At 36.7% G+C, this 26,811-nt stretch overlaps 1 protein-coding gene across 3 annotated transcripts in view; it reads left to right on the top strand.

The window, feature by feature from the left end:
- LOC106068733 (70 kDa neurofilament protein-like) overlaps nt 1-19,769 on the top strand; it is a 34,214-nt gene extending 14,445 nt beyond the window's left edge. For 2 of the 3 annotated variants that reach the window (XM_056041800.1, XM_056041799.1), the window contains exons 4-13: nt 5,220-5,374; nt 6,449-6,635; nt 7,881-7,976; nt 11,370-11,531; nt 13,287-13,412; nt 14,003-14,211; nt 16,904-17,081; nt 17,843-17,965; nt 18,467-18,583; nt 19,015-19,769. In XM_056041800.1, coding sequence (XP_055897775.1) covers nt 5,220-5,374; nt 6,449-6,635; nt 7,881-7,976; nt 11,370-11,531; nt 13,287-13,412; nt 14,003-14,211; nt 16,904-17,081; nt 17,843-17,965; nt 18,467-18,583; nt 19,015-19,053 — 1,392 coding nt within the window. In that variant the 3' untranslated portion in view covers nt 19,054-19,769. The remainder of the gene's footprint in view (nt 1-5,219; nt 5,375-6,448; nt 6,636-7,880; nt 7,977-11,369; nt 11,532-13,286; nt 13,413-14,002; nt 14,212-16,903; nt 17,082-17,842; nt 17,966-18,466; nt 18,584-19,014) is intronic. The other variant, XM_056041801.1, reaches the window with a different exon arrangement.
- Nucleotides 19,770-26,811: the final 7,042 nt, after the last annotated feature.

The following is a 26,811-nucleotide window of genomic DNA, read 5'->3' as shown; positions in this document are numbered from 1 at the left end:
AAGGGGACCCCTACAACAGTACAACGTAGGTGTTCCATTCGAAAGAATCGCACTGGATATAGCTGGCCCGTTTCCTGAGACACTAAAAGGCAACAGATATATTCTAGTAATAATGGACTATTTTAGTAAATGGCCTGAGGCTTTCGCGATACTAAACCAAGAAACCACAACAATAGTCGATGTTTTAGTGGAACACTTGATTAGCCGCTTTGGTGTACCTATGGAACTACATTCAGATCAAGGACGCAACTTTGAATCCAAGCTATTCCAGGAGATTTGCAAAATCTTAAAAATTGAAAAGACTCAAACAACGCCACTTCGCCCTAAATCAGACGGGATGGTGGAACGCTTTAATCGCACATTGATACAACACTTGGCTAAGATGACAGTAGAACAGCAAAACGATTGGGATGACTACATTCCTCTATTCCTCATGTCTTATAGAGGAGCCATTCATGCAACCACTGGTTATACGCCAGCCAAATTATTATTTGGTCGGGAACTTCGGCTGCCAGCAGACCTCTTATTCGGGTTGCCAGGAGAAAAACAAACGACAGCTAGCGAATACGTAACAGAACTTAGGGGGAGACTTGAGAGGGTTCATGCACTTGCACGGAGTAGGATAAAAGACAGTAGCGACCTCATGAAGACCAGATATGATAGAAGAGCCAATTCTACGGGGTTTGTAGAGCATGATCTCGTTTGGCTGTACAACCCAAAGAGAAGGAAGGAAAGATCGCCTAAATTACAAAAGGATTGGGAAGGTCCGTATCGGATTGTGAAGAGAATCAACGACGTGGTTTACCGTAACCAGAGGGGTCCTCGAACTAAATGCAAGGTGGTACACGTCGATCGGTTGTATCGGTATTGTGGAGAGGAGAGAGGAACAGAGTCAGTTCGGGACGAACAGACATAAGAAGGGGGCAGTGTAATGACCATGTTCTGTAGTGACTCTATGGTTGCGCACCAGAGCACCAGGATGGACTAAATGAACGGGGAGAGAGGAAGAGGAAGTGCGAGAAGATTGAGATTGGAACGGTTCTTGTTTTTGGTGATCTATGTTGATTAAACTTTGTATGCTTTAAATGTTGTAACAATATATTGATCTAGAATTATATCTAGATCTAGTCTAGGTCGTCTAGGTCCATATTTTGAATTTAATAAATCATTTGATTTGATTTAATTGTCATTGTAAATTAGCTTTCACTTTAGATCTAAACTTAACTTAGGCATTGTAAACCTTACACTAGATTTAGACTAGACTCCTTTAAAAAACTAAAATTAACAACAGTCATCATGAAATCGCTCTGGCTATTTATCCTAATAATCAATAAATACACACTAGCTGAACACAGAACTAGATCTACCTTAGTCAACACTAAACTTAAAAAGGAAACAACAGTCATAATCAATCATCACACTTTAGAACAATGCAACTTCAAAAATAACCTAACATACACATCCATAACATTAAAGAAGATTACCCATCACAAATGGAAGTTCTCAATCAGACACAGCAGAAATAAATACCTATCACTGTAAATATTAATAGCAGGAGATGTAGAGTCAAATCCAGGGCCTAGATCTAAAGATAGATGCAACATCTGCAAAAAAATATGCACCATGAAACAGAAAGCCATTCAATGTGACACCTGCGATGAATGGTACCATGCATCATGTCTCCATATGAATACAGCTGTGTATTATGCCTTAGGCAACAAAGACGCATCATGGCACTGTGTACCGTGTGGGTTACCTCAGTTTACATCATAACTGTTTGATTCCTTTGATGCAGACACTTCTAACCCATACAACATCCTAAACACCATCCCAAACCAAACTCACCAACCACTAGCCAGATCCACTCCTGTTAAACCTAAATCTACTAAAATTAATACAACAGCCTCACTAAACAAACCTACTAAAGAAGTAATACCAAAATACCTTAAAGCCTTAGTAATACATTTTCAAAGCATTAGGAACAAAACAGCAGACTTAGAAATTTTATTAGAATGTGAGAAACCAGACATAATTGCAGGAACAGAAACTTGGCTACATCCTGAAATTTATAATGCAGAAATTTTCAATAGTAATTATGAAATTTTTAGAAAAGATAGGGCTGATAATCATGGAGAAGTTCTTTTAGCAACAAAAAACACTCTTATAGCAGAAGAAATTACCTTACCTAACTCAAAAAATATAGAATCAACATTTTGTAAAATTAATACCACCTCAACATCCCTAAAAATAGGCAGCATCTACAGACCACCAAATTCTATTTTAGAATACATGCAGGAACTATGTAATCAGATTACTACTTTTAAAGAGACAAATAAAAATGCAGTTTTTTGGTTTATGGGTGATTTCAACCTACCTGATATAAATTGGAAAACACTAACCATAGATAAACACCAAAACCTTAAGGACATAAATGAGCTTTTCATGGAAACTTTAGACAACCTAAGTTTAGATCAAATCATTAAAAAGCCAACTAGATTAAACAACACATTAGATCTCTTCTTAACCAACAGACCTGAATTAGTAGTTGATTATGAAATTATCCCTGGTCTATCAGACCATGAGATCATAAAAATACACAGTCAGATAAAAGCAGTAGCCAGTACAAAACCCAAAAGAAAAATCTTACTCTGGAATAAATGTAACCTAACACAACTACACCAAGCTGCATTAAACTTTCAACAAACATTCTTATTAGAAAAAGACATTAACCAACCAGTCGATGACCTCTGGAATTTCATTAAAAACCATCTTAAATGCATTATAGAAAATCATATACTAACTAAATGCATATCAAACAAAATAAATAAATGCTGGTTTAATAATAGACTAAAGAAGCTTTGTAAACAGAAGGAAAACCTATATAGAAAATTTAAAGAAACTAATGCAGGAGTTTACAAAAAGTATATAAAAATTAAACACTTAACCCAAAAAGTAAGCAGACAGCTGCAGAGTGAATACATAAACAATGTAATATCTAAATATAACAACAAAAACCTATGGTCATACATTAAATCTAAGAAAATGGAAACAACAGGCATAGCGCCATTAAAAGATGAACATAACATAAAACATAATGATAATGAAACTAAAGCAAACATCCTAAACAAATACTTTGCATCAGCATTCTCAGCCCCAGGAGACAAAGACATATTACTGAATTTGAACCAAGTAGACAACATAGAAGATATAGTAGTACAAGAAAATGGAATTCAAAAACTATTAGCCAACACCAAACCAAATAAAGCATCTGGACCTGATGGTATTCCAGCTAGATTACTCAAAGAACTAAGCAATGAGCTAGCCTCAGTGTTCAAAATACTCTTTCAGGCTTCACTTAACCAGGGCAGAGTACCAAAGGACTGTAAAGAAGCTAATGTCACCCCCTATTTAAAAAAGGAGAAAAATCTGACCTAGGAAACTACAAACCAGTATCACTTACCAGCATCACATGTAAAATCCTAGAACACATAACATGTAGCAACATCATAAACCACTTAGACAAACATAATGTCCTTACACCATACCAACATGGCTTTAGGAAATATAGATCATGTGAAACACAACTAATAGGACTAATTGATGATTTTTCAAAAGGTTTAGATAATAGTGAACAAATAGATGCTATCTTACTAGATTTTTCTAAGGCTTTTGACAAAGTTCACCACCATAGTTTGCTTAAAAAATTAAAATATTTCGGCATTAATGGTCCACTGCATCAGTGGATTAAAGATTTTCTGATAGGGAGAGAACAAACTGTAATAATAAATGGCTCTAAATCAACACCGATAACAGTAAACTCAGGTGTACCTCAAGGAACAGTCTTGGGTCCACTACTATTTTTAATTTACATAAATGATTTACCAAATTGCATTACTTCAGGAACAAACGTCAGATTATTTGCAGACGATTGCATAATATATAGAACAATAAAAACAACACAAGACACAGATATTTTACAAAGAGAATTAGATGAATTACAGAAATGGGAATCAAATTGGAGCATGTCTTTCCACCCAGAAAAATGTCAGTTGTTAAGAAAAACTAAAAAACTAAAACAAATTAATTCCACTTATCATATTCATAGTAAACCAGTAACACAGACTAAAAACGCAAAATACCTAGGTGTTATAATAAATGAAAAACTGTCATGGAATCCACATATTGATGAAACTACAAAAAAATCAATCAAAGCATTAGGATTTATTAAAAGAAATTTCTATAAATCAAATAAGAACATAAAACTAAAATGTTATTTAACCTTGGTTAGGCCAATAATAGAATATGCATCCTTTGTCTGGGACCCCTCAACTCAAGAAAACATTAAGAAACTAGAACAGACACAAAATACATCAGTGAGATTCATAACAAACGAATATTCACATTTGACCAAAGTAACACCTTTAGTAAAATCACTAAATTTAGAAAGCCTTCAGGACAGAAGGCTCAAAAGTAAAGTAGCAATCATACATAAAACACTGAACCATAATCTTCAAATACAAAAAACAAAATTTAATAAAATAATCAGAAAAACACAAAGATAAATGCACATTCCTCGTCCCATATGCTAGGACAAATTTGTACAAATACTCCTTCTTCCCTAGTGCTATTAGAGCATGGAATGGGTTGCCTGAGCTAGCCAGGAAAACCAGTGACTTGGCTGAATTTAAGTCATTGGTTAATATGCATGACTAAATGCATGACGCGTAGGACGTAATCATCTTCTTTTTTGAAGTAACGTCTGTATTATATAAGATAAGGTTCAGAGTTCAAGTCTGTTTTTTTAGGTATATATCAAATTAACTTGACACTAACAAGTTTTAACCTCAAACCTACAATGAAGTGTTCAATCTTTCACTGTGCAACTTCCTCGACCTTTAACACAAGGTTGAATGAATTCACTCCTACTCATAACTATTAGGAATCACATTTTACAAAGTCATAAATAGAAGTCCTCAAGTTTTCCAGTAATAGAAGTACAGCACAAATATGAGCTGGCAAAACTTTTTTTTGGCCTCAATTGTGCACATCATATTAATTTGTTGAATTTGTAGCTCCAATAATGCATAATGTCAAAAGCAAATTATGAAGCAAATAAAATTTTATTGATTTAATGTAATAATTATAAAATAAAATATTGTATCTTATTAAAAAAAATTACAGTTTGTTTATTGAGAAATAATTGTGTGTGTGTGTTTCAGTTGAAATGGGGCAGCAAAGTTGAAGACATTAAAGTGATTTATGAAACAGAACTGAGCAAGACAAGAGAGCTCTTTAACGAGGCCACGAAAAAGATCAACGAGCTGACCAACAAACTCAACTTGGCCGAGTTAGAAGTGGACAAACTACAGCAAGAGTGAGACCATTGAAACAATTGATACATTTTAGTTGATCTATCCTAGACGTTCAAATAGATCTCCTACGCTTCTTCATGTGACAAGCAACGTAGAGGGTTAATGACAGATTTGTAAACATCCATGCACTTAGACTACATGCTGAGATTCATCTCTTATAGCACGGTCTAGGGTTTTGTAGAGTTTGCTTTCATACAGGGCAAGAGCCGCCTCCACCCCCGCATGCACCAGATTGTTCGTTAAAAAGACTAGTGGTTTCTTCGAGATAGCTTCTGGGCACCCTCCAGACTTTAAGGATTTTTTCTACTGTCTCGTCTTCTGTGTAGCAGTGGCTACAACTGGAATCGTGGTTTTCTCGAGTCCTAGTGAAATAATTCCTTTCGGACAGTGTCCAAAGCGAAAACGTGCCGGCTCTCTACCCGCCACCACTCGTCCTTCCTGTTTGTGACGTTTTAGAAAGCTACATCGGTTCCAGCTTTCGTACCATTTGGACTTTAATCCATTCACAAATGCTTTTGCACTCTCGTAGGTTTGCGCTCCACATACGCCATAAACTTGTCCAGTGTGGTAGGCCACGTCGTTTACAGATTGACATTTCGATAGCACGGGTGATTTGTTAAATATGCGTTCCTATTTATTTTTGAATCGATCACTTCTAGAGGCATGTACACAGTTCATGTCCGTGTTACTCCTGTTTGAACTTATCTCCAGATGTCAGACTTAACCTAGCGCAATAACAACTTTCACTTGACATCTTTAGCATGACCAATACATCCTTCAGCTTCTCAGTTCAATAGAGAAATAATTGATAGACTCTTTCTTCCGTTTTGGAAAGAACCATTTGGTTCTTTCATTCTGCGCATCGTACCGCATCTCATTCAGAGTAATTGTCCCTAAAAAAACCCTCCCTATCTTTTATTTTTTGGATTTTTCATGAAAAAGGCCCGCGTTTAAATGTCTCATCCTATCACCACAGGTAGATACGATTGGTCCGTAAATATAGTATCCCTTTACTTCAAATGTGTATTTGTCTAAGCTTTAATTTTTTTGAAATGTGTATTTATCTAAACGTTTAGACTGGACTTGGCTAAAGCATTACATGATGATGACTACGAGAAACTGGTGAAGTTGACCCAGGTCACGTCCAACCTTAAGAGTGAGCTCCAGATGTTCAGGTCTGTTAGTGAACTAAACGAGATTGAAAATCAAAGAAGCAGAGAAACAATAGCTAAATATCAGAAGGACTTGGAAAAAGTGCAACTGGTAGGTCCCGCATACTCACATATTGAATAAATATTACAAAACAGAAGTGTAAACTTAAAAGAAGTTGTTATTATTTCTTCTTTTCTATTTGTCCAATGTTTATATGAACTCACTTTGTCTGGTCAAAACAAATGACACGTTATTTCTCCAGCAGCCGATCTCAGATGAAGCTGACATTAGGCGCAACTATTTCTTTTACCCGACAATACAAGAATCAATTTAAAAAATGACAATTAGTTAACATTTGGTGATTAATTACTTTGTTTTTGTATCTCGAACAACAGAAAGAAATTGTCCTTGACTGATAAAAAGGTGTAAGTTGAATTAGTCTCTTTATTGTTAGTAGGAAAAAAAAAACATAAATAACTATTAAACCTATTTCCATAAGCAGCTCCCTGGTTACCGTATTGGCTGGAGGAGGATTTCGCCCCCGAGTCCAAATTGTAAAATACATTTAAAAAGCGATAACCTAGATACCCCCTTCTTTATCCCCCACCCCTCTCAAACAGGTCCAGGCAAGTTATTCCTTTTGAAAAAGCTAAAAACATGAAATTGAGCTAAACAAAAATAAATGCTAAAAATATTTCTAATTGCACAGATTTATTTTTGTTAGTTTAGATATCGATGGTCCAGGGGTCAAACCCTTCCCGCTCTCATATCCCGTCGTCTTGCGGGAGGTATAGACTAGGAAGTAAATTTTCTTCAAATCTGAAGGAACATCCGAAATACGTAAAACATTTTACAAACTAACTTATACAATTACACTTACTATAAGCTCTTTATTGTTTTTTTTAAATTTTGCTTGTTAAGTGTCTTTAGTGTCTTGATTTGACGTATGGCAGAGAATACCAACTACACACTTTTCTTGAAGTGTCTTTAGTGTCTTGATGTGACGTATGGCAGAGAATACCAAGTACACACTTTTCTTGAAGTGTCTTTAGTGTCTTGATGTGACGTATGGCAGAGAATACCAAGTACACACTTTTCTTGAAGTGTCTTTAGTGTCTTGATGTGACGTATGGCAGAGAATACAAACTACACACTTGTCTTGAAGAAAAGACCGCCTGCTAAGTAGAGACACATGTTCACGTTGAACGAACTATCCCCAAAAGACCTTCACGAAGTCTAGCTATCACTCATAGCAAATATTCTGGACTACATATATTTATTTGCAAGTGTTTTTTTAAACGTTGGTATACTTTCAGATCAATAGGTTTCTAATGTATTCTACTTTGGCTTATTAAGGAACTTAGCCTGAAAACTCTTGAGATGTTGAATACCACCAACGAATGTCAGAAACTGCAAGAGGAAATGAGAATTTTAAAAGCCATTCATGACAAGGTATAGTTAGCGTAAAATAAATAGTATATATAGAAGTTTCTCGGGTCTTAATCTTAATATATACACTCAAACTATTCTTATTCATTGATTGACTGAAGGATAGATCTATCAAGACAGCTATGCAACTGCCGAACGGAACTGCATGAAATTTCGTGTATAGGTTTCAGTTCTACTTTGTGCTCGCTAATGATGATGAACTATTTTACGAATCCTTCAAGACAATATGCACCCATTAAACTACAGTGACATCAGATCTAGACCAAGCAATCGACTCCTATTCATTAAGTCTAGAACAGAAAGAGTTAAAAACTCTTTTAGTCCACTTTCAGAATGGGTCAATGTCAGTACATCACTCATCCGCCCCATTCATCAAACACTTGAGAAGGAGAAAAGGAGAGAGGAAGAGAGAAAAGAGGAGAGAAAAGAGAGTAAAGACAAAGGGCAGATCAATGCGTGAGTGTGACTGTGTGTGTGTGTGTGTGTGTGCAGGATATTTAGTTTCCTACAATCAGTGACGGTGGAGATATTTTGATTTTCTCGAGCAATAATAAAAACAAAGTTGAAATGTGTATAAAGGTGAATCTTTAAATAAAGGCCCAAAGTCAAGTCTAGATTTAGAAACAATAAAAGCGAAACGTCTTGTGTAAAGAGTGTGGACTGAATTGTGAAGAAAGGTGGCCACTTTGAACTGGTCTATGGGAGGAGAGGTGGCCACTTTGTACTGGTCTATGGGAGGAGAGGTGTTCCCTTTGTACTGGTCTATGGAAGGAGAGGTGTCCCCTTTGTACTGGTCTATGGGAGGAGAGGTGGCCACTTTGAACTGGTCTATGGGAGGAGAGGTGGCCACTTTGAACTGGTCTATGGGAGGAGAGGTGTCCACTTTGTACTGGTCTATGGGAGGAGAGGTGTCCCCTTTGTACTGGTCTATGGGAGGAGAGGTGGCCACTTTGAACTGGTCTATGGGAGGAGAGATGTCCCATTTGAACTGGTCTATGGGAGGAGAGGTGGCCACTTTGAACTGGTCTATGGGAGGAGAGGTGTCCCCTTTGTACTGGTCTATGGAAGGATAGGTGGCCACTTTGAACTGTGCTATGGGAGGAAAGGTGTCCCCTTTGTACTGGTCTATGGGAGGAGAGGTGTCCACTTTGAACTGGTCTATGGGAGGAGAGGTGACCCCTTTGTACTGGTCTATGGAAGGAGAGGTGTCCCCTTTGAACTGGTCAATGCAAGGAGAGGTGTCCACTCTGAACTGGACTAGATTTAGAAACAATGAAAGCGAAACGTCTTGTGTAAAGAGTGTGGACTGAATTGTGAAGAAAGGTGGCCACTTTGAACTGGTATATGGGAGGAGAGGTGGCCACTTTGTACTGGTCTATGGGAGGAGAGGTGTCCACTTTGAACTGGTCTACGGGAGGAGAGGTGTCCACTTTAAACTGGTCTATGGAAGGAGAGGTGTCCACTCTGAACTGGTCTAGATTTAGAAACAATAAAAGCGAAACGTCTTGTGTAAGGAGTGTGGACTGAATTGTGAAGAAAGGTGGCCACTTTGAACTGGTATATGGGAGGAGAGGTGGCCACTTTGAACTGGTCTATGGAAGGAGAGGTGTCCACTCTGAACTGGTCTAGATTTAGAAACAATAAAAGCGAAACGTCTTGTGTAAGGAGTGTGGACTGAATTGTGAAGAAAGGTGGCCACTTTGAACTGGTATATGGGAGGAGAGGTGGCCACTTTGAACTGGTCTATGGGAGAGGTGGCCACTTTGAACTGGTCTATGGGAGGAGAGGTGTCCACTTTGAACTGGTCTACGGGAGGAGAGGTGTCCACTTTAAACTGGTCTATGGAAGGAGAGGTGTCCACTCTGAACTGGTCTAGATTTAGAAACAATAAAAGCGAAACGTCTTGTGTAAGGAGTGTGGACTGAATTGTGAAGAAAGGTGTCCACTTTGAACTGGTCTATGGGAGGAGAGGTGTCCACTTTAAACTGGTCTATGGAAGGAGAGGTGTCCACTTTGAACTGGTCTATGGGAGGAGAGGTTTCCCCTTTGAACTGGTCTATGGAAGGAGAGGTGTCCACTTTGAACTGTGTTATGGGATGAGAGGTGTCCACTTTGAAGTGGTCTATGGGAGGAGCGGTATCCCCTTTGAACTGGTCTATGGGAGGAGAGATGCCCCCTTTGAACTGGTCTATGGAAGGAGAGGTGTCCCCTTTGAACTGGTCTATGGGAGGAGAGGTATCCACTTTGAACTGGTCTATGGAAGGAGAGGTGTCCACTTTGAACTGGTCTATGGAAGGAGAGGTGTCCACTCTGAACTGGTCTAGATTTAGAAACAATGAAAGCGAAACGTCTTATGTAAAGAGTGTGGACTGAATTGTGAAGAAAGGTGGCCACTTTGAACTGGTCTATGGGAGGAGAGATGTCCCCTTTGAACTGGTCTATGGGAGGAGAGGTAGCCACTTTGAACTGGTCTATGGGAGGAGAGGTGTCCCCTTTGTACTGGTCTCTTGGATGGAGGTGGGCACTTTGAACTGGTCTATGGGAGGAGAGGTGTCCCCTTTGTACAGGTCTATGGGAGGAGTGGTGGCCACTTTGAGCTGGTCTATGGAAGGAGAGGTGTCCACTTTGAACTGGTCTACGGGAGGAGAGGTGTCCACTTTGAACTGGTCTATGGGAGGAGTGGTGTCCACTTTGAACTGGTCTATGGAAGGAGAGGTGTCCACTTTGAACTGGTCTATGAGAGGAGAGGTGTCCACTTTGAACTGATGTATGGGAGGAGAGGTGTCCACTTTGAACTGGTCTATGGGATGCACCTGAAATGAACTCAAATTGGTAACAAGACTGGAAGTATTAGTCCTCCCGTAGAGCCCTTGGAGAAACTCTGCTGTTAGGAGTAGTGCCTAAAACTGAAAATTGAAGAGCGCAGGGAGCAAAACAAAAAATAAACGGAAGGGGGCAGGAGGTGTATATTAAGTAGCTGGATATTCAGTTTAAAAGTTTTTAAAAAAGTCAAAGATTGCATATAAGACTTTTTTGTTAGGGGAGGAAAGGTGAGCGGTTGGAACTAATAGCAATGGATTGTGGGAACTAATAGCAATGGATTGTGGGACATAAGAAGGGTCGTTCCAATTCCAAGGGTGTAAAACCAAAAGGGGATTTCAGACAAAGAAAAGGGGGGAGGTAGAAGACCTTTCCAAGTTGACAGCTACCAGAAGTCATGGTCCAATATGGCTGAACCAAAATATGTCACTGTTTGGTCCATCAGTCATTCACTTTGTCTGATCAGAGGCTCAATGAATGCTTGTGATGCCACCGCAGCAATGTATCAGATATTTACTTTTGTGATTCGATACATTTAATGTTAAAGTTAATTTCAATGACTTCTGCTTGATCCAGGAAAGAAAGGAGTGGTCAGTTCTGGCCAATATAGATTCAGCAGTCAGGAACCGCGAGTTCTGGAAAAAGGACTTGTATTTGGCAATACAGGAAATAAGAGAAGAGTACAAAGCGAAAGCTGATCAAATCAAGGGAGAGAACGCAACAGCATTTGAAATTCAAGTAATCTTTCAACTTTCTATCTAGTCTTTTAGCTTTACTAACACTACATCTTTAGAGAGTAAGTCTTTGAGCTTTACTAACACTACATCTTTAGAGAGTAAGTCTTTGAGCTTTACTAACACTACATCTTTAGAGAGTAAGTCTTTGAGCTTTACTAACACTACATCTTTAGAGAGTAAGTCTTTGAGCTTTACTAACACTACATCTTTAGAGAGTAAGTCTTTGAGCTTTACTAACACTACATCTTTAGAGAGTAAGTCTTTGAGCTTTACTAACACTACATCTTTAGAGAGTAAGTCTTTGAGCTTTACTAACACTACATCTTTAGAGAGTAAGTCTTTGAGCTTTACTAACACTACATCTTTAGAGAGTAAGTCTTTAGCTTTACTGACACTACACCTTTAGAGAGTAAGTCTTTGAGCTTTACTAACACTACATCTTTAGAGAGTAAGTCTTTGAGCTTTACTAACACTACATCTTTAGAGAGTAAGTCTTTGAGCTTTACTAACACTACACCTTTAGAGAGTAAGTCTTTGAGCTTTACTAACACTACATCTTTAGAGAGTAAGTCTTTAGCTTTACTAACACTACATCTTTAGAGAGTAAGTCTTTGAGCTTTACTAACACTACATCTTTAGAGAGTAAGTCTTTGAGCTTTACTAACACTACACCTTTAGAGAGTAAGTCTTTGAGCTTTACTGACACTACATCTTTAGAGAGTAAGTCTTTGAGCTTTACTAACACTACATCTTTAGAGAGTAAGTCTTTGAGCTTTACTAACACTACATCTTTAGAGAGTAAGTCTTTGAGCTTTACTGACACTACATCTTTAGAGAGTATGTCTTTGAGCTTTACTAACACTACATCTTTAGAGAGTAAGTCTTTGAGCTTTACTAACACTACATCTTTAGAGAGTAAGTCTTTGAGCTTTACTAACACTACACCTTTAGAGAGTAAGTCTTTGAGCTTTACTGACACTACATCTTTAGAGAGTAAGTCTTTGAGCTTTACTAACACTACATCTTTAGAGAGTAAGTCTTTGAGCTTTACTAACACTACATCTTTAGAGAGTAAGTCTTTGAGCTTTACTAACACTACATCTTTAGAGAGTAAGTCTTTGAGCTTTACTAACACTACATCTTTAGAGAGTAAGTCTTTGAGCTTTACTAACACTACATCTTTAGAGAGTAAGTCTTTGAGCTTTACTGACACTACATCTTTAGAGAGTAAGTCTTTGAGCTTTACTGACACTACATCTTTAGAGAGTAAGTCTTTGAGCTTTACTAACACTACATCTTTAGAGAGTAAGTCTTTGAGCTTTACTAACACTACATCTTTAGAGAGTAAGTCTTTGAGCTTTACTAACACTACATCTTTAGAGAGTAAGTCTTTGAGCTTTACTAACACTACATCTTTAGAGAGTAAGTCTTTAGCTTTACTGACACTACACCTTTAGAGAGTAAGTCTTTGAGCTTTACTAACACTACACCTTTAGAGAGTAAGTCTTTGAGCTTTACTAACACTACACCTTTAGAGAGTAAGTCTTTGAGCTTTACTGACACTACATCTTTAGAGAGTAAGTCTTTGAGCTTTACTAACACTACATCTTTAGAGAGTAAGTCTTTGAGCTTTACTAACACTACATCTTTAGAGAGTAAGTCTTTGAGCTTTACTAACACTACACCTTTAGAGAGTTAAACATCAAATAGTGTTAACATAATTAAACAAGTTGGTTATTTTTTTACTATAACAAAGATTCAGGAAATCTCAACTGAAGTGCAGAAGTATCAATTGGAGGCTACTCTGGCTAGAGAGGATTTGAGTCGTCAGCAACAGGAGCTGATGGAGTTGAGGAACAGACTGGCAGATACTGAAAGCTCAGTAAGTAGAACAATGACCAAGATATGGATTTTTTCAACTAAAACTTGGGCGAGGTCACTGTTTGACTTGCACAATGTGATAGTTTGACTTTGACATTTTAGTTAGTTTTTTTTTTAGTTGAAACGTTTGACTGACATGAAAACTAATTGGAGCTTATCTTTAAATATGAATGTTTGACACATTCTGCCGTGTTACTAGTTCTATATATTATAGTTATGTGGTATCTCTGGTTATTTATGCGCTGTATGTTTCTTTAATACAAATATTTAAGTACATTTAATTTTTTGTTATGTTGTTAAGCTTTCCTTAAGCCTCCAAATTACAGTGTTTTATTAAACCCATTTACTAAATAAACTTGTGCTCTCTTTATTTGCTCAATAAAAATAGTCCATCGTTTAAATTCATTTACTTAATACAATCGTTTTTTTAAGAAGTGAGATTTGTAAAAATGATTATTTTGTATGGACCCCATACAAACACATATGTTGTTCTGAAACAGATGAGCTTCATTAGTAGTTTGTACCCATGTATATTTATTATGTTCATAAGAAGTCTAGTCCTTGACTGACTGACTGATGATGTCATTACAGAACTTGATGTATGAAAAGAAATTCAGTGAGCTTCAGAGAGAACTTGAAATCAAAGTGACAGAGAGTCAGTCAGACAGAGAGAGACTCTATCTTGCAAACGAAGAAATTCAGAAACTGCTGGAGAAACTCAACTCCCAAAAAGTGGTCACAATTTCTCTGCAACAAGAGATTGAAGAGTACAGATTTTGGTTAAAGAGATTAGAAGAGAGGTGAGACACTTCTCTATTTAGAAGAGAATAGAATTCAGACGAGAATTATCGAGTCCGTATTCGATGTTCCAGAGACAATTTCAAGATGTGAAAAGATTCTGCTCTCTCATTTTATTTTTTATAGATTTTGAGTTTATTTCTTGACAATGTTTCATGTTGAAAGCCTTACAACTATTTTTGGAATGACGTGTTAATCATAGCTCGTTCATCTCTCAATTTAACAGTGAAGGCCAGACGTAAGGCAGGGCAGGCTAAAGCCCCGGTACCTCCACAGAAATGGAATTTTAAGACTCAAAATGTATACTATTTATGAAGTTTTGTCCTTTGGTTTTAAAATTGACAACCCTTGGTGCTTAGGCTTTTCCAGAATGTACTTCATCTTTCAGGGTTTTAGCAGAAAAGAACATGCCAAATAGTGTTGGGTGCCAAAAAGATAGATAAGTCGATAAAATCTATATACAATTGTATTTTCTTCACTGCTCCTGTAACTGCAGCAAGGAGAAAGTCCTATCTGTTAAGGATCTGCAGGCTCTGACTTCGTTCGTTAGTAGTACTCTTGCCTTTCCAACAATGCTAAGCAGTGAGATGTATTTGTAACCAACAGAACGGTCGTCTTTGTTTTTGTTTACTTCTTTGTTTGCTTTTATAAATTGTAACAATGTTTGCATCTTTGAAATCCACGGGGCCCCAACACAGACTTTGCAGTTCGTGGAGTGGCTTCAGTAAGTCATACCTTACATCTAAAGTGTTTCTGCAGGACTTCCTCCGGCTGCCTTCCAACATGTAAGCTGGCTGCTCTCCATTCATATACAGAGGGAGTTTCATCTAATTAATCCAAAACTACAAGTGTTGAGAAGTTAGACTAAGCGGTTAGCAAGAGAGCATTTACGATCTAGTTACGAGTTTGCATAATGCACTGACCCATCGCTCCATTGACAGTGCACGATCACTGATGATCACGCCATCTTTTGATTTGAATGGTACAGAACTGCTGGTCTGAGGTCTAATGGCTTATTTCATTACTTTATGTTGCTACATGTAGCAACATGACAAAACTCGCGAAGCATTTCTGGAAAATACTAAACTGACCATTGCAAATAAAATGCTCATTTACAAGACATATATAGTGAGATCTCTTCTTTCTTGCAGTGAGAGCTAGTCCATAGACATGCACTAAGAGTATACATTAAACAGTTTTAACTTGCGCTGCTCGTGGCTCATAATGTGTATCTCATGGAGGGGTCTTGTTTCTAATAAGAAAGTTTGAAACTAACAATACCTCTATGATCTTTTGACACAAGAAACACTACTTCGTCTTGGGCATGTCACCCACATGCCAGATGGAAGGATTTACTAGGACATCCTCATTGCTGAGCTTGATGAGAAAGTCAGACCCAAGATATTCCCTAGCCTACAAAGATGTCTGCAAGCGAGATCTGTGGACTACATGCATCAAAGAAAGCATACGTGTGCGTGCTGATACGATATACTGGAGACAGACTGTGAGTGCTGGTACGATAGACTGGAGACAGACTGTGAGTGCTGGTACGATAGACTGGAGACAGACTGTGAGTGCTGGTACGATAGACTGGAGACAGACTGTGAGTGCTGGTACGATAGACTGGAGACAGACTGTGAGTGCTGGTACGATAGACTGGAGACAGACTGTGCGTGCTGGTACGATAGACTGGAGACAGACTGTGAGTGCTGGTACGATAGACTGGAGACAGACTGTGGTGCTGATACGATAGACTGGAGACAGACTGTGAGTGCTGGTACGATAGACTGGAGACAGACTGTGAGTGCTGGTACGATAGACTGGAGACAGACTGTGCGTGCTGGTACGATAGACTAGAGACAGACTGTGCGTGCTGGTACGATAGACTAGAGACAGACTGTGCGTGCTGGTACGATAGACTGGAGAGAGACTGTGCGTGCTGGTACGATAGACTGGAGACAGACTGTGCGTGCTGGTACGATAGACTGGAGACAGACTGTGAATGCTGGTACGATAGACTGGAGACAGACTGTGAGTGCTGGTACGAAACTCGCCTCTAGCTAAATGTATGAACCGGTCATGGCAAAAAGAATGAGAACGAAAGCCGCCCTATTAAATAGCCTTAAAACAGGAGCATCCACATGCAGGAACTGTGGCAAACTTTGTTGCTCTAGAATCGGCTTTTTTAGTCACAGCAGATTCTGACCGGACTAAAACTAAAACCATTGATTCATCAAGGCACATTGCGCACACATTGTCTCTAAAGACATTGTTCGGATGGAAACATTGTCGTGGAAGTGTCCACTTGTAGCGTGCTCATCTACGTCTCCCGTGGCTTTACTCTCCACAATCTTAGATATAATTTTTTTTTTACTAAAATTGCATTTTGATTGATTGTTACTTGTAGAAAAATGAGATAAATTTACTAGTACTCTATTTCTTCTTAAAATATAGCTTGCAATTAGATATCAGTATAATAACCAATACGTCTTAAAAGGCTGATTTTATCAAAACGCTTTCAAAGAAGTGTTGGGGCTTTAACAAACATTCTGTCCCGTGGCCTCAACATACTAATATCCGGCCCAGTTAACAGTTCATAAGGGAAAGGATACATGTAGTAGATAAACTGCTAACACTCAGTAGAAATATATTTTGTTTCAACTAACCTCAATATTATTCTGTGTCTACTAATAGGAATATCTTCAGCTTTCAGGAGCTCATCAAATTTCAAGTTTCAGAGTCGGCAACAAGAACTCTATCCAAGCAACAGAGAAAATTTGCGAGGACATTTAAAGGACCTGTTGTTATAGATGAAATAGGCGATGAGGGCAATTACATTACGTTACGAAATAATTCAACAATACCAAGAAAGGTAACTCCAACAGTCGGGTTTTTTTTTCGATGCACTTTGCATATCATGTTGTGCCCGGGTAGTATTTTTAGACTAGTAGTCAACTCTTCTGTTGGAGAAGTCAACATTTACTATAGCAATCTTTTAGTACTCAGCATTGTCCTTAAAGTTAAGCAGCTATATTTGTTAGAATTTTAATAAATATACTGTAACTTGATTTCTTTTACTTTTAGTCTTCATTCTTGTTGATCTAGTAGCACGTTAAGCACGTCTTTAAGGCATCAGTTTGACTTTAGGCTGACACAATGATCAATTGAAATCTATTTGTGCCTTTTGTCATTTGGAAACTTTAACGAACATTAATTTAACATTTATATTGTCATTTGATTATGTTTTATTACGGACATGCTGTAGTTAGGTGTTTTAACCAAACAAAAAAATCCATCAATCTATTTTCATCTAGTTTCTTCCTTAGATGAAAGTAGGTATATCTGATTTATCATGTCTTCAGCACTGATTACTTGACGCAAAGAAAAACAATTAGGTCCAAAGCTTTAAAATGTGTATTTCATGTTTTGATGAATGCATGAAACAATATTTAGATTTTTGTCAAAGATTATTGTATAAAGACAAACACATGTAGCCTACCAATGCGATGAAATAAACTTTTAGGTCATTCCAAAATGTCCAATGCTCCACTCTCTGAGTTTCCTTCAAGACAACGATTGTATTTGTTAATGTAAAGGTTAAGCTATGTTTATTTTTTTACAATCGAATGCCAGGATGTTGACCTAAATGGATGGAAGTTGAAGCGCATCGTGGAGTCTAGATCTATCAGACGTGAAAGTAATGAGTATGAGTATGTCTTTCAGAAGTATGTTCTTAACTCTGGAGCTCAATTGAAGGTTCGTGTTTTTAATTGATAGTCACGTCAAAGTAACCAGGTTACAAACCAGACAGTTACCTTAAACCTAAGTAAGTAAACTAAATTCAAGGCTTGACAGTTACCTTAAACGTAAGTAAGTAAACTAAATTCAAGGCTAGACAGTTACCTTAAACCTAAGTAAGAAAACTAAATTCAAGGCTTGACAGTTACCTTAAACCTAAGTAAGTAAACTAAATTCAAGGCTAGACAGTTACCTTAAACCTAAGTAAGTAAACTAAATTCAAGGCTTGACAGTTACCTTAAACCTAAGTAAGTAAACTAAATTCAAGGCTTGACAGTTACCTTAAACGTAAGTAAGTAAACTAAATTCAAGGCTTGACAGTTACTTTAACGTAACAAAGTAAGTAACGTAACTTCAAGGCATGCTTGACAATTACCTTAACAGTTAAAGTAACAAAGTAACACGATCCTAAATACTTGACACACATCTCTTATGCTAATAAATGGCCTAATGTTTTAGGTCTACGCCAAGTCACAAGAAGCTCTTGCCTTGCCAGGGGATCTTGTCTATGAAGGCGCAGAGACATGGGGAGCAGGCAACAGGGCAACAACAATATTATACAATGAGAGTGGACAGGTCAGTATTATTCAATCTGAGTGGACAGGTCAGTATTATTCAATCAGAGTGGACAGGTCAGTATTATTCAATCAGAGTGGACAGGTCAGTATTATTCAATCAGAGTGGACAGGTCAGTATTATTCAATCAGAGTGGACAGGTCAGTATTATTCAATCAGAATGGACAGTTAAGTATTATTCAATCAAAGTGCACAGGTCAGTATCATTCAATCAGAGTGGACAGGTCAGTATTATTCAATCCTTGCGATTTGTCAGTATCCCTACTTCAAGGAGATAGCAGCAGGTACATGATATTGTCTAGAAGTAACATTCCCATCGGTGTTATTCATGTTACTGCTAGTTCATTTATTTCCCATATCAAGTAATGATCGTATGTCATTGACTTTGTATATAATGTTATGACATTTTCATTGACATTTTGTTTCTGTAGGAAAGAGCCCGCGTTGAAGAGACAGCAAGCTTCCAGTAAAGAAAACAGTTTGTATGCTTCGCATCTAGTAGAGGCATTCGGTACAGGACAGACCAAAACTGATCTTACAAATGTATTCGCTTAGAACTGTTTACTTCATTATGCAAACGAATTCAAATAAGGCAAAGATTTTATCTGCATCTTTTATCTTATCCATTATCTAAACTCAACAATGTAGTAAAGTGTATCTTATCTCCAATACATAATCAAATCTCACCAATGTAGTTATCTTTTTGAATAACTTTAAGAAAATAATAAGTCGTAGGTAATAATTGTTTTCAAGACTTTAATTTTGTGTATGTGTGAATGTTGTAATTTGTAAAAGTTATTGTTTGTTACTTTTAGAGGCACTGAAAATAATGTATTCATTGAAAGGCTTCTTGACAAAACATTTGTCTTACTTTACTACAAGATCAAAGATGAACATTATTGTTCTACTGTGGGGTTCAATCATTTTACCAATGTATCATTGTATTCAGGTGTTTAGCGTTGTTGTTTTTTTTACATACATTCTGAAAGAGATGGATTAATTTTGCTTGTATGTTTAGAAATATTATAAGCCACATATAGAATTAGATAAAGAAGCTGCAATGGCTAGTGTTTGTATGTGTGTGTCTGTATTAGTTTAGTCATCTGGATATTCTTTATAAACTAAGACAAGTATGTTCACATATATGCAATCCCTGAATACAATTAAACACAAAAACTAAATTGTCCAGCTGTTGTGTTCTCTGTTAGATCTCTTGTTTCAGTATTTGTCCAGACGAATACATAAGAAGTCCCCGCCCCCATACAGGATACGTACCCTACCCAGTGCAACTGTCGGACCATAAGAAGTCCCTCTGTACTTTCCATACCGCTGTTCGCAATGACATCACTGTTTGTAGTGCGGTCTTGCCACCGTATGTCCATGATGGAGCGCAATCCTCTTTGGTAAAAGCGCTCAAGAAGTCGTAGTTGTTTTCTGTATAGTGTCCATGTCTCAGAGCCATATAGAAGGGTTGAGAGATCCTACACCCGGAAGACATTGATTTTTGTAGGCAGGCGGAGCGATTTGTTCCGCCAAACTCTCGCCTGAAGACGTTGGCCAGACAGTTATCAACTTTCCTTGACATTGAGGCGTCATTAGATACTCTACTACCTAGTGTGCAATATGCTGGGTCATTAAAGATATATAGGAAACAGACACGCAACAAACAGACATTAATTAAAAAAGAACAACAAATTCTTATCGAAGGGGAAGAACTATAAATTTATAACCTTATCTATAATAAAGATTATTATTATTATTATTATTATTATTATTATCAGATCTGTAAGATTTTTTCCTTAATCAATATCAAATAACCAATAATCAATTGATTTATCTTTTTTAGCGAACCTGGAAAGAGGGGAAGAGACCCTATTAGTTTTGCGTGGCCTGTCTGTTCGTCTGTCCATCCGTCCGTTGGTCCCGTTTAGATCTCAGAAACTATAAGAGAAAATGAAAATCAGACATCATGATATTTTAGATCATTCAAAGTTTGATGCAACGGCTACTTTTTTCTTTGCCGAAAGTGAACCATCTAATTTCAAAAATTATCTAAGCAAGCAGCTTTTCAAAACATTACACCACTTTTAAATGAAAAAATTCAGGAGAAGTAAGTCTTTTAAAAAGGTCACAGACTTCTTCATTAATAAATCAAGCTTCATTCATAGATTCAATAAAAAAAAACTTCTGGGGAGATAACTTTTTTTAAAAGATCATGGACTTCTTCATTAATAACTAATTAATAATAGCTTGATACATAGATTCGCTCATTGGTACAAAAAAAATTGCATCTAAGGTCACATTGGAAAAAGTATCAATGGATCATTATAAAATATATTTTCCATTTATTAACTAACTCATTGAATCGACAATGTTGTTTTTAATAAAGGATTTGGATACGAACATCGTTTTAGTTATACGTTTCAAAAATAACGAACTACTTTTATAGCGCGCAGTTTTGACATATCCTCATTATAGGGGCCTACGCTTGACAGTGACTAAATAAAACTAGAGCTCAGATCTAGATTTATTTATAATATATATATTATAAATGTATTGATAATTTAAACACAATTTTAATTATTAAGGCAATAACGTATCTTCTGACAGCTTAGGGGGTCAGATTTATTTGCGTGTAAACAATGTATCACATGAAGAAATGACTCGGATACGAACAGCTTAGTCATAGTACATTACCCGGTAACAAAAGGCCTACTATTCAAGATCATTACATTGGCCTAGGTCTAGTAGTTTTAAGATTAAACGTGTAAATTCAGACGAGTTCTAGTCTAGATATAGAAGATTCAATATCAAGATTCTATATCTAGATCTAGACTTAGATCTAGATATAGACTTAGATCTAACTCTAGTTCTAGAATTAGATCTATTTCTAGATCTAGACTTAGACCTAGTTTTAGACCTAGATTTAGATCTAAAACTAGGTCTAGATCTAACTAGATCTATGTCTAGTTTGTATGACAAATGACAATGGAGATATTAATTTTTATTATCGAGGGGAAAGTATTGTTCTACACATTTGTAGCTTAAAGTAGGTCAAGAATTTTTTTTCGTGTTGCCAATTTATCTAATTTTGTTAAAAGAATAAATCTTTTTTAGTTTCTCTTTATTACAATGTAACATGTTGTTAATTTTGAATGTATGATGAAGGTTAATGATTATTATTTTAAAAAATATATGTACGCTAAATAAGTATGTGGAGATGCTGTGGCTTAGGGGTAAAGCACTTGGAACCGGAAGTCTCGTGTTCGAATCCTGATGACCACTTCAGGGCCGATTTTGAGTTTGTGTTTCCACACAAACTGTCTTTGTAACTTTGTTTATTATTGATTCGTACTTTATTAGAAATAATGATTAACTCTACACTACGTTTGAACTTCATCCGAGAATAAACGTGGGAAAAAGAACGTACAACAAATAAATTATAACAGACAAACAGACAGACAGACAGGGTGAGTTCACTGCTTTGTAAAAACAACCTCACCCTTTACACTAACGTGGGTTTGTTGGTACATACTGTCGCAAAAACTGTTTATCAATTTACTGCTCTCCATGCTCCGCTATGCTTTTCAGATTGTCACATAAATATGCAACACGACACATGAAATACTCAATAGCAGCAAATAATAAAGATAACCACAAAATATTCTTATAACCTTGCCATGCACACCGCCATCCAATCTAGGGCAGAAGGTGCGCCCTATTACAGACTAGACCAGTGGTGTTCAACGGGGGCGCTATCGCCCCCGTGGGGGCGATTTCGTGATTTTGGGGACTGCTGGGAGCCAAAGGGGCGTAGAGAGCGCTGAACACAATAGGGGGCGGTAAGGTAGCGCTGGGCATAAAGAGAGAAAGAAGAAAGTAAAGGTGCACAAAACAAAATAAAAAAAATTCTTCAAAATTAAAGCTTGAAACTAAATATAGACAAATTAGAGTTAGCTTGCTTCTAATTATATAACAGAAACAACGTTAGAAATTGAGTTCGGGAATCCCATTTTCTATTTTGAAATTCTTACTCTTTTGCTGTAATCGGCGGGTATCTAGTGTCCATCAGTGGTTGGACGCTTCAATAGCTTTATAAGTGTGATAGGGAATAAGAGAGAGTGTGAGAGGGAATAAGAGAGACTGTAAGAGGGAATAAGAGAGAGTGTAAGAGGGATTAAGAGAAAGTGTAAGATGGAATAAGTGTGAGTGGATTAGTAGTAGAATATGGTATTATCCCTTGTCTATCAGACCATGATATCATAAAAATACAGTCGGATAAAAGCAGTAGCCATTATAAAACCCAAAAGAAAAATCTTACTCTGGAACAAATGCAACCTAACACAATTACACCAAGGTGCATTAAACTTTCAAACAAACACTCTTATCAGAAAAAGACAATAACTCTGGAATATCATAAAAACTATTTTAAAAACATTATAGAAAATCATATACCAACTAAATATACATCAAACAAAATAAATAAATGCTGGTTTAATAATAGATTAAAGAAGCTTTATAAACAGAAGGAAAACCTATATTGAAAATTTAAAGAAACTAAGACAGAAAGAGTTTATAAAAAGTACATAAAAATTAAACACCTAACCCAAAAAGCAAGCAGACAGCTTCAGAGTGAATACAAAAACAATGTAATATCTAAAGATAACAACAAAAACCTATGGTCATACATTAAGTCTAAGAAAAAGGAAACAACAGGAGTAGCACCATTAAAAGGAAAAGAAACTAAACACATAATGAAAATGAAACTACAGCTAACATCCTAAACAAATACTTAGCATCAACATTCTCAGCTCCAGGAGACAAAGACATATTACTGAATTTGAACCAAGAAGACAACATAGGAGATATAAGAGTAAAAGAAAAGGGAATCCAAAAACTATTAGCCAACATCAAACCTAATAAAAAAAAAACTTGAACATATAATATGTAGCAACATCATAAACCACTTAGACAAACATAGTGTCCTTACTCCATACCAACATGGCTTTAGGAAATATAGATCATGTGAAAAAAAACTAATATGATTAATTGATGATTTTTCAAAAGGTTTAGATAACAGTGAGCAAATAAATACTATTTTATTAGATTTTTCCAAATCTTTTGACAAAGTTCACCACCATAGTTTGTTTAAAAAATTAAAATATTTTGGCATTGATGGTCCATTGCATCAGTGGATTAAAGATTTTCTGATAGGGAGAGAACAAACTGTAATAATAAATGGCTCTAAAGCAACACCAATAACAGTAAACTCAGGCGTACCTCAAGGAACAGTCTTGGGTCCACTACTATTTTTAATTTACATAAATGATTTACCAAATTGCATTACTTCAGGAACAAAAGTTAGATTATTTGCAGACGATTGCATAATATATAGAACAATAAAAAAACAACACAAGACACAGATATTTTACAAAGAGAATTAGATGAATTACAGAAATGGGAATCAAATTGGAGCATGTCTTTCCATCCAGAAAAATGTCAGTTGTTAAGAAAAACTAAAAAACTAAAAATAAATTAATTCCACTTATCTTATTCATAATAAACCAGTAACATAGACTAAAAACGCAAAATACCTAAGTGTTATAATAAATAAAATCACTAAATTTAGAAAGCCTTCAGGACAGAATGCTCAAAAGTAAAGTAGCAATCATACATAAAAAAATGAACCATAATCTTCAAATACAAAAGCAAAATTTAATAAAATACTCTGAAAGACACAAAGATAAAGGCACATTCCTCGTCCCATATGCTAGGACAAATTTGTACTAATACTCCTTCTTCCCTAGTGCTATTAGAGCATGGAATGGGTGGCTGAGCTAGCCAGGAAAACCAGTGACTTGGCAGAATTTAAGTCATTGGTTAATATGCATGACTAAATGCATGACGCGTAGGACGTAATCATCTTCTTTTTTGAAGTAACGTCTGTATTATATAAGATAATAAATGAAAAACTGTCATGGAATCCCCATATTGATGAAACCATCAAAAATCAAACAAAGCATTTGGGTTTATTAAAAGAAATTTCTATAAATCAAGTAAGAACATAAAACTAAAATGTTATTTAACCTTGGTTAAATACGAGGGAATGAGTGTGAGAGGGAATAAGAGAGAGTGTAAGATGGAAAAAGAGAGATTGTAAGAGGAAATAAGAAAAAGAGTCTTAGAGGGAATAAAAGAGAATGTGAGAGGGAATAAGAGAGAGTATGAGAAGGAATGAGAGTGTGAGAGGAAATAAGAAAGTCTGTAAGGGAATAAGAGAGAATGTGAGAAGAAAAAGAGAGAGTGAGAGGGAATAAGATAGTATGTAAGAGGGAATAAGAGATATTGTGAGAGGGAATAAGAGTGTGAGAGGGAACAAGAAAGCCTGTAAGAGGGAATAAGAGAGAGTGTGAGAGGGAATAAGAGAGAGTGTGAGAGGGAATAAGAGATAGTGTGAGAGGGAATGAAAGTGTGAGAGGGAATAAGACAGATTGTAAGAGGGAATAAAATATAGTGTAAGAGGGAATAAAAGAGAGTGTGAGAGGGAATAAGAGAGAATGTGAGTGGGAATAAGAGAGAGAGTGAGAGGGAATGAAAGTGTGAGAACGAATTAGACAGATTGTAAGAGGGAATAAAAGAGATTGTAAGAGGGAATAAGAGAGAGTGTGAGAAGGAATAAGAGAGAATGTGGGATGGAATGAGAGACAGTGTGAGAGAGAATAAGAGAGATTGTGAGAGGGGAAAAGAGAGAATGTGAGAGGAAAAAAAGAGAGAGTGCGGGAGGGAATAAGAGAGAATGTGAGAGGGAATAAGAGAGAGTGTTAGATGGAATAAGAAATAGTGTGAGGGGAAATAAAAGAGAGTGTCATAGGGAATAAGAGAGAATGAGGGAGAGAATAAAATAGAGTGTGAGAGGAAATAAGAGAGAATGTGAGAAGAACTAAGAGAGAGTTTAAGAGGAAATAAGAGAGAGTGTGATAGAGAATAATAGAGAGTGTGAGAAGGAATAAGAGAGAGTGTGAGAGGAAATAAGAGATAGTGTGAGAGGGAATAAGAGAGAGTGTGATAGAGACTAATAGAGAGTGTGAGAGGGAATAAGAGAGAGTGTGAGAGGAAATAAGAGATAGTGTGAAAGGGAATAAGAGAGAGTGTGAGAGGGAATAAGAGATACTGTGAAAGGGAATAAGAGAGAATGTTAGAGGAAATAAGTGAGAGTGCGGGAGGGAATAAGTGAGAGTGTAAGAGGGAATAAGAGAGAGTGTGAGAGGGAATAGGAGAGAGTGTGAGAAGGAATGAAAGTGTGAGAGGGAATAAGAGAAAGTGTGAGAAGGAATAAGAGAGAGTGTCAGAGGAAATAAGTGAGAGTGCGGGAGGGAATAAGTGAGAGTGTGAGAGGGAATAAAAGAGAGTGTGAGAGGGAATAGGAGAGAGTGTGAGAGGGAATAGGAGAGAGTGTGAGAAGGAATGAAAGTATGAGAGGGAACTAGACAGATTGTAGACAGATATCTTATATTATAAAGTAGAATGTGTGGCGTATGTATGTATGTATGTTACTTATAGACATCAAAACCGCTAGACCAATCTTGATAAAACTAGGCAGGAATGTTCCTTGGGTACCAACTTAGACCGTAGTGTATGTATTGTAGCCCTAAAACAAACTTAAGACCCTCAAAAAAAATAAAGTTGTCCGACTCTATTACAGCTATAGTATTTTATGGATCTAGGCCATGTCTACAATGTTGACATGAGAAAAGATCGAAAGGATTTAGACCTAGATCTAATTTTAAGAAATACACTTTGCGCAGATAGTTTTTTACTTTGACACGTGAAAATACAAAAGAAGATTCATTGATTTTATTATGTAATAAAATTAACCTTCAATTTTGTGTTTCAAAAGCATTTTTTACATAAATTAGTTCCTGATATCTGTGACTACAGATTTCCTGACGAACATTCTTTCATTAGACAATACCGTAATGAATCGCGTACTAAATATTAATTCGTTTAATTGTTTACTTTATAATCCCATCCCTAGATCTAAAACTCTAATCCAACTCTAAGATGATAAAACTTCTCTTCGCACAGATAGTTTTATACTTTAACACATAAATATATTAATTTAAGTCCATTCATTTCATATTTTGATCAAATAAACACTCAAATTAGGTTTTCTAAAGCTACATTCGTTTACGAAAGCTGCGAAGCCGAGTTGAGATAGGCCTAGATCT

The sequence above is a fragment of the Biomphalaria glabrata genome, chromosome 9 (genome assembly GCF_947242115.1).
Source record: "Biomphalaria glabrata chromosome 9, xgBioGlab47.1, whole genome shotgun sequence".
Classification (NCBI taxonomy): domain Eukaryota; kingdom Metazoa; phylum Mollusca; class Gastropoda; family Planorbidae; genus Biomphalaria; species Biomphalaria glabrata.
This window is presented reverse-complemented; position numbering and strand designations above follow the sequence as displayed.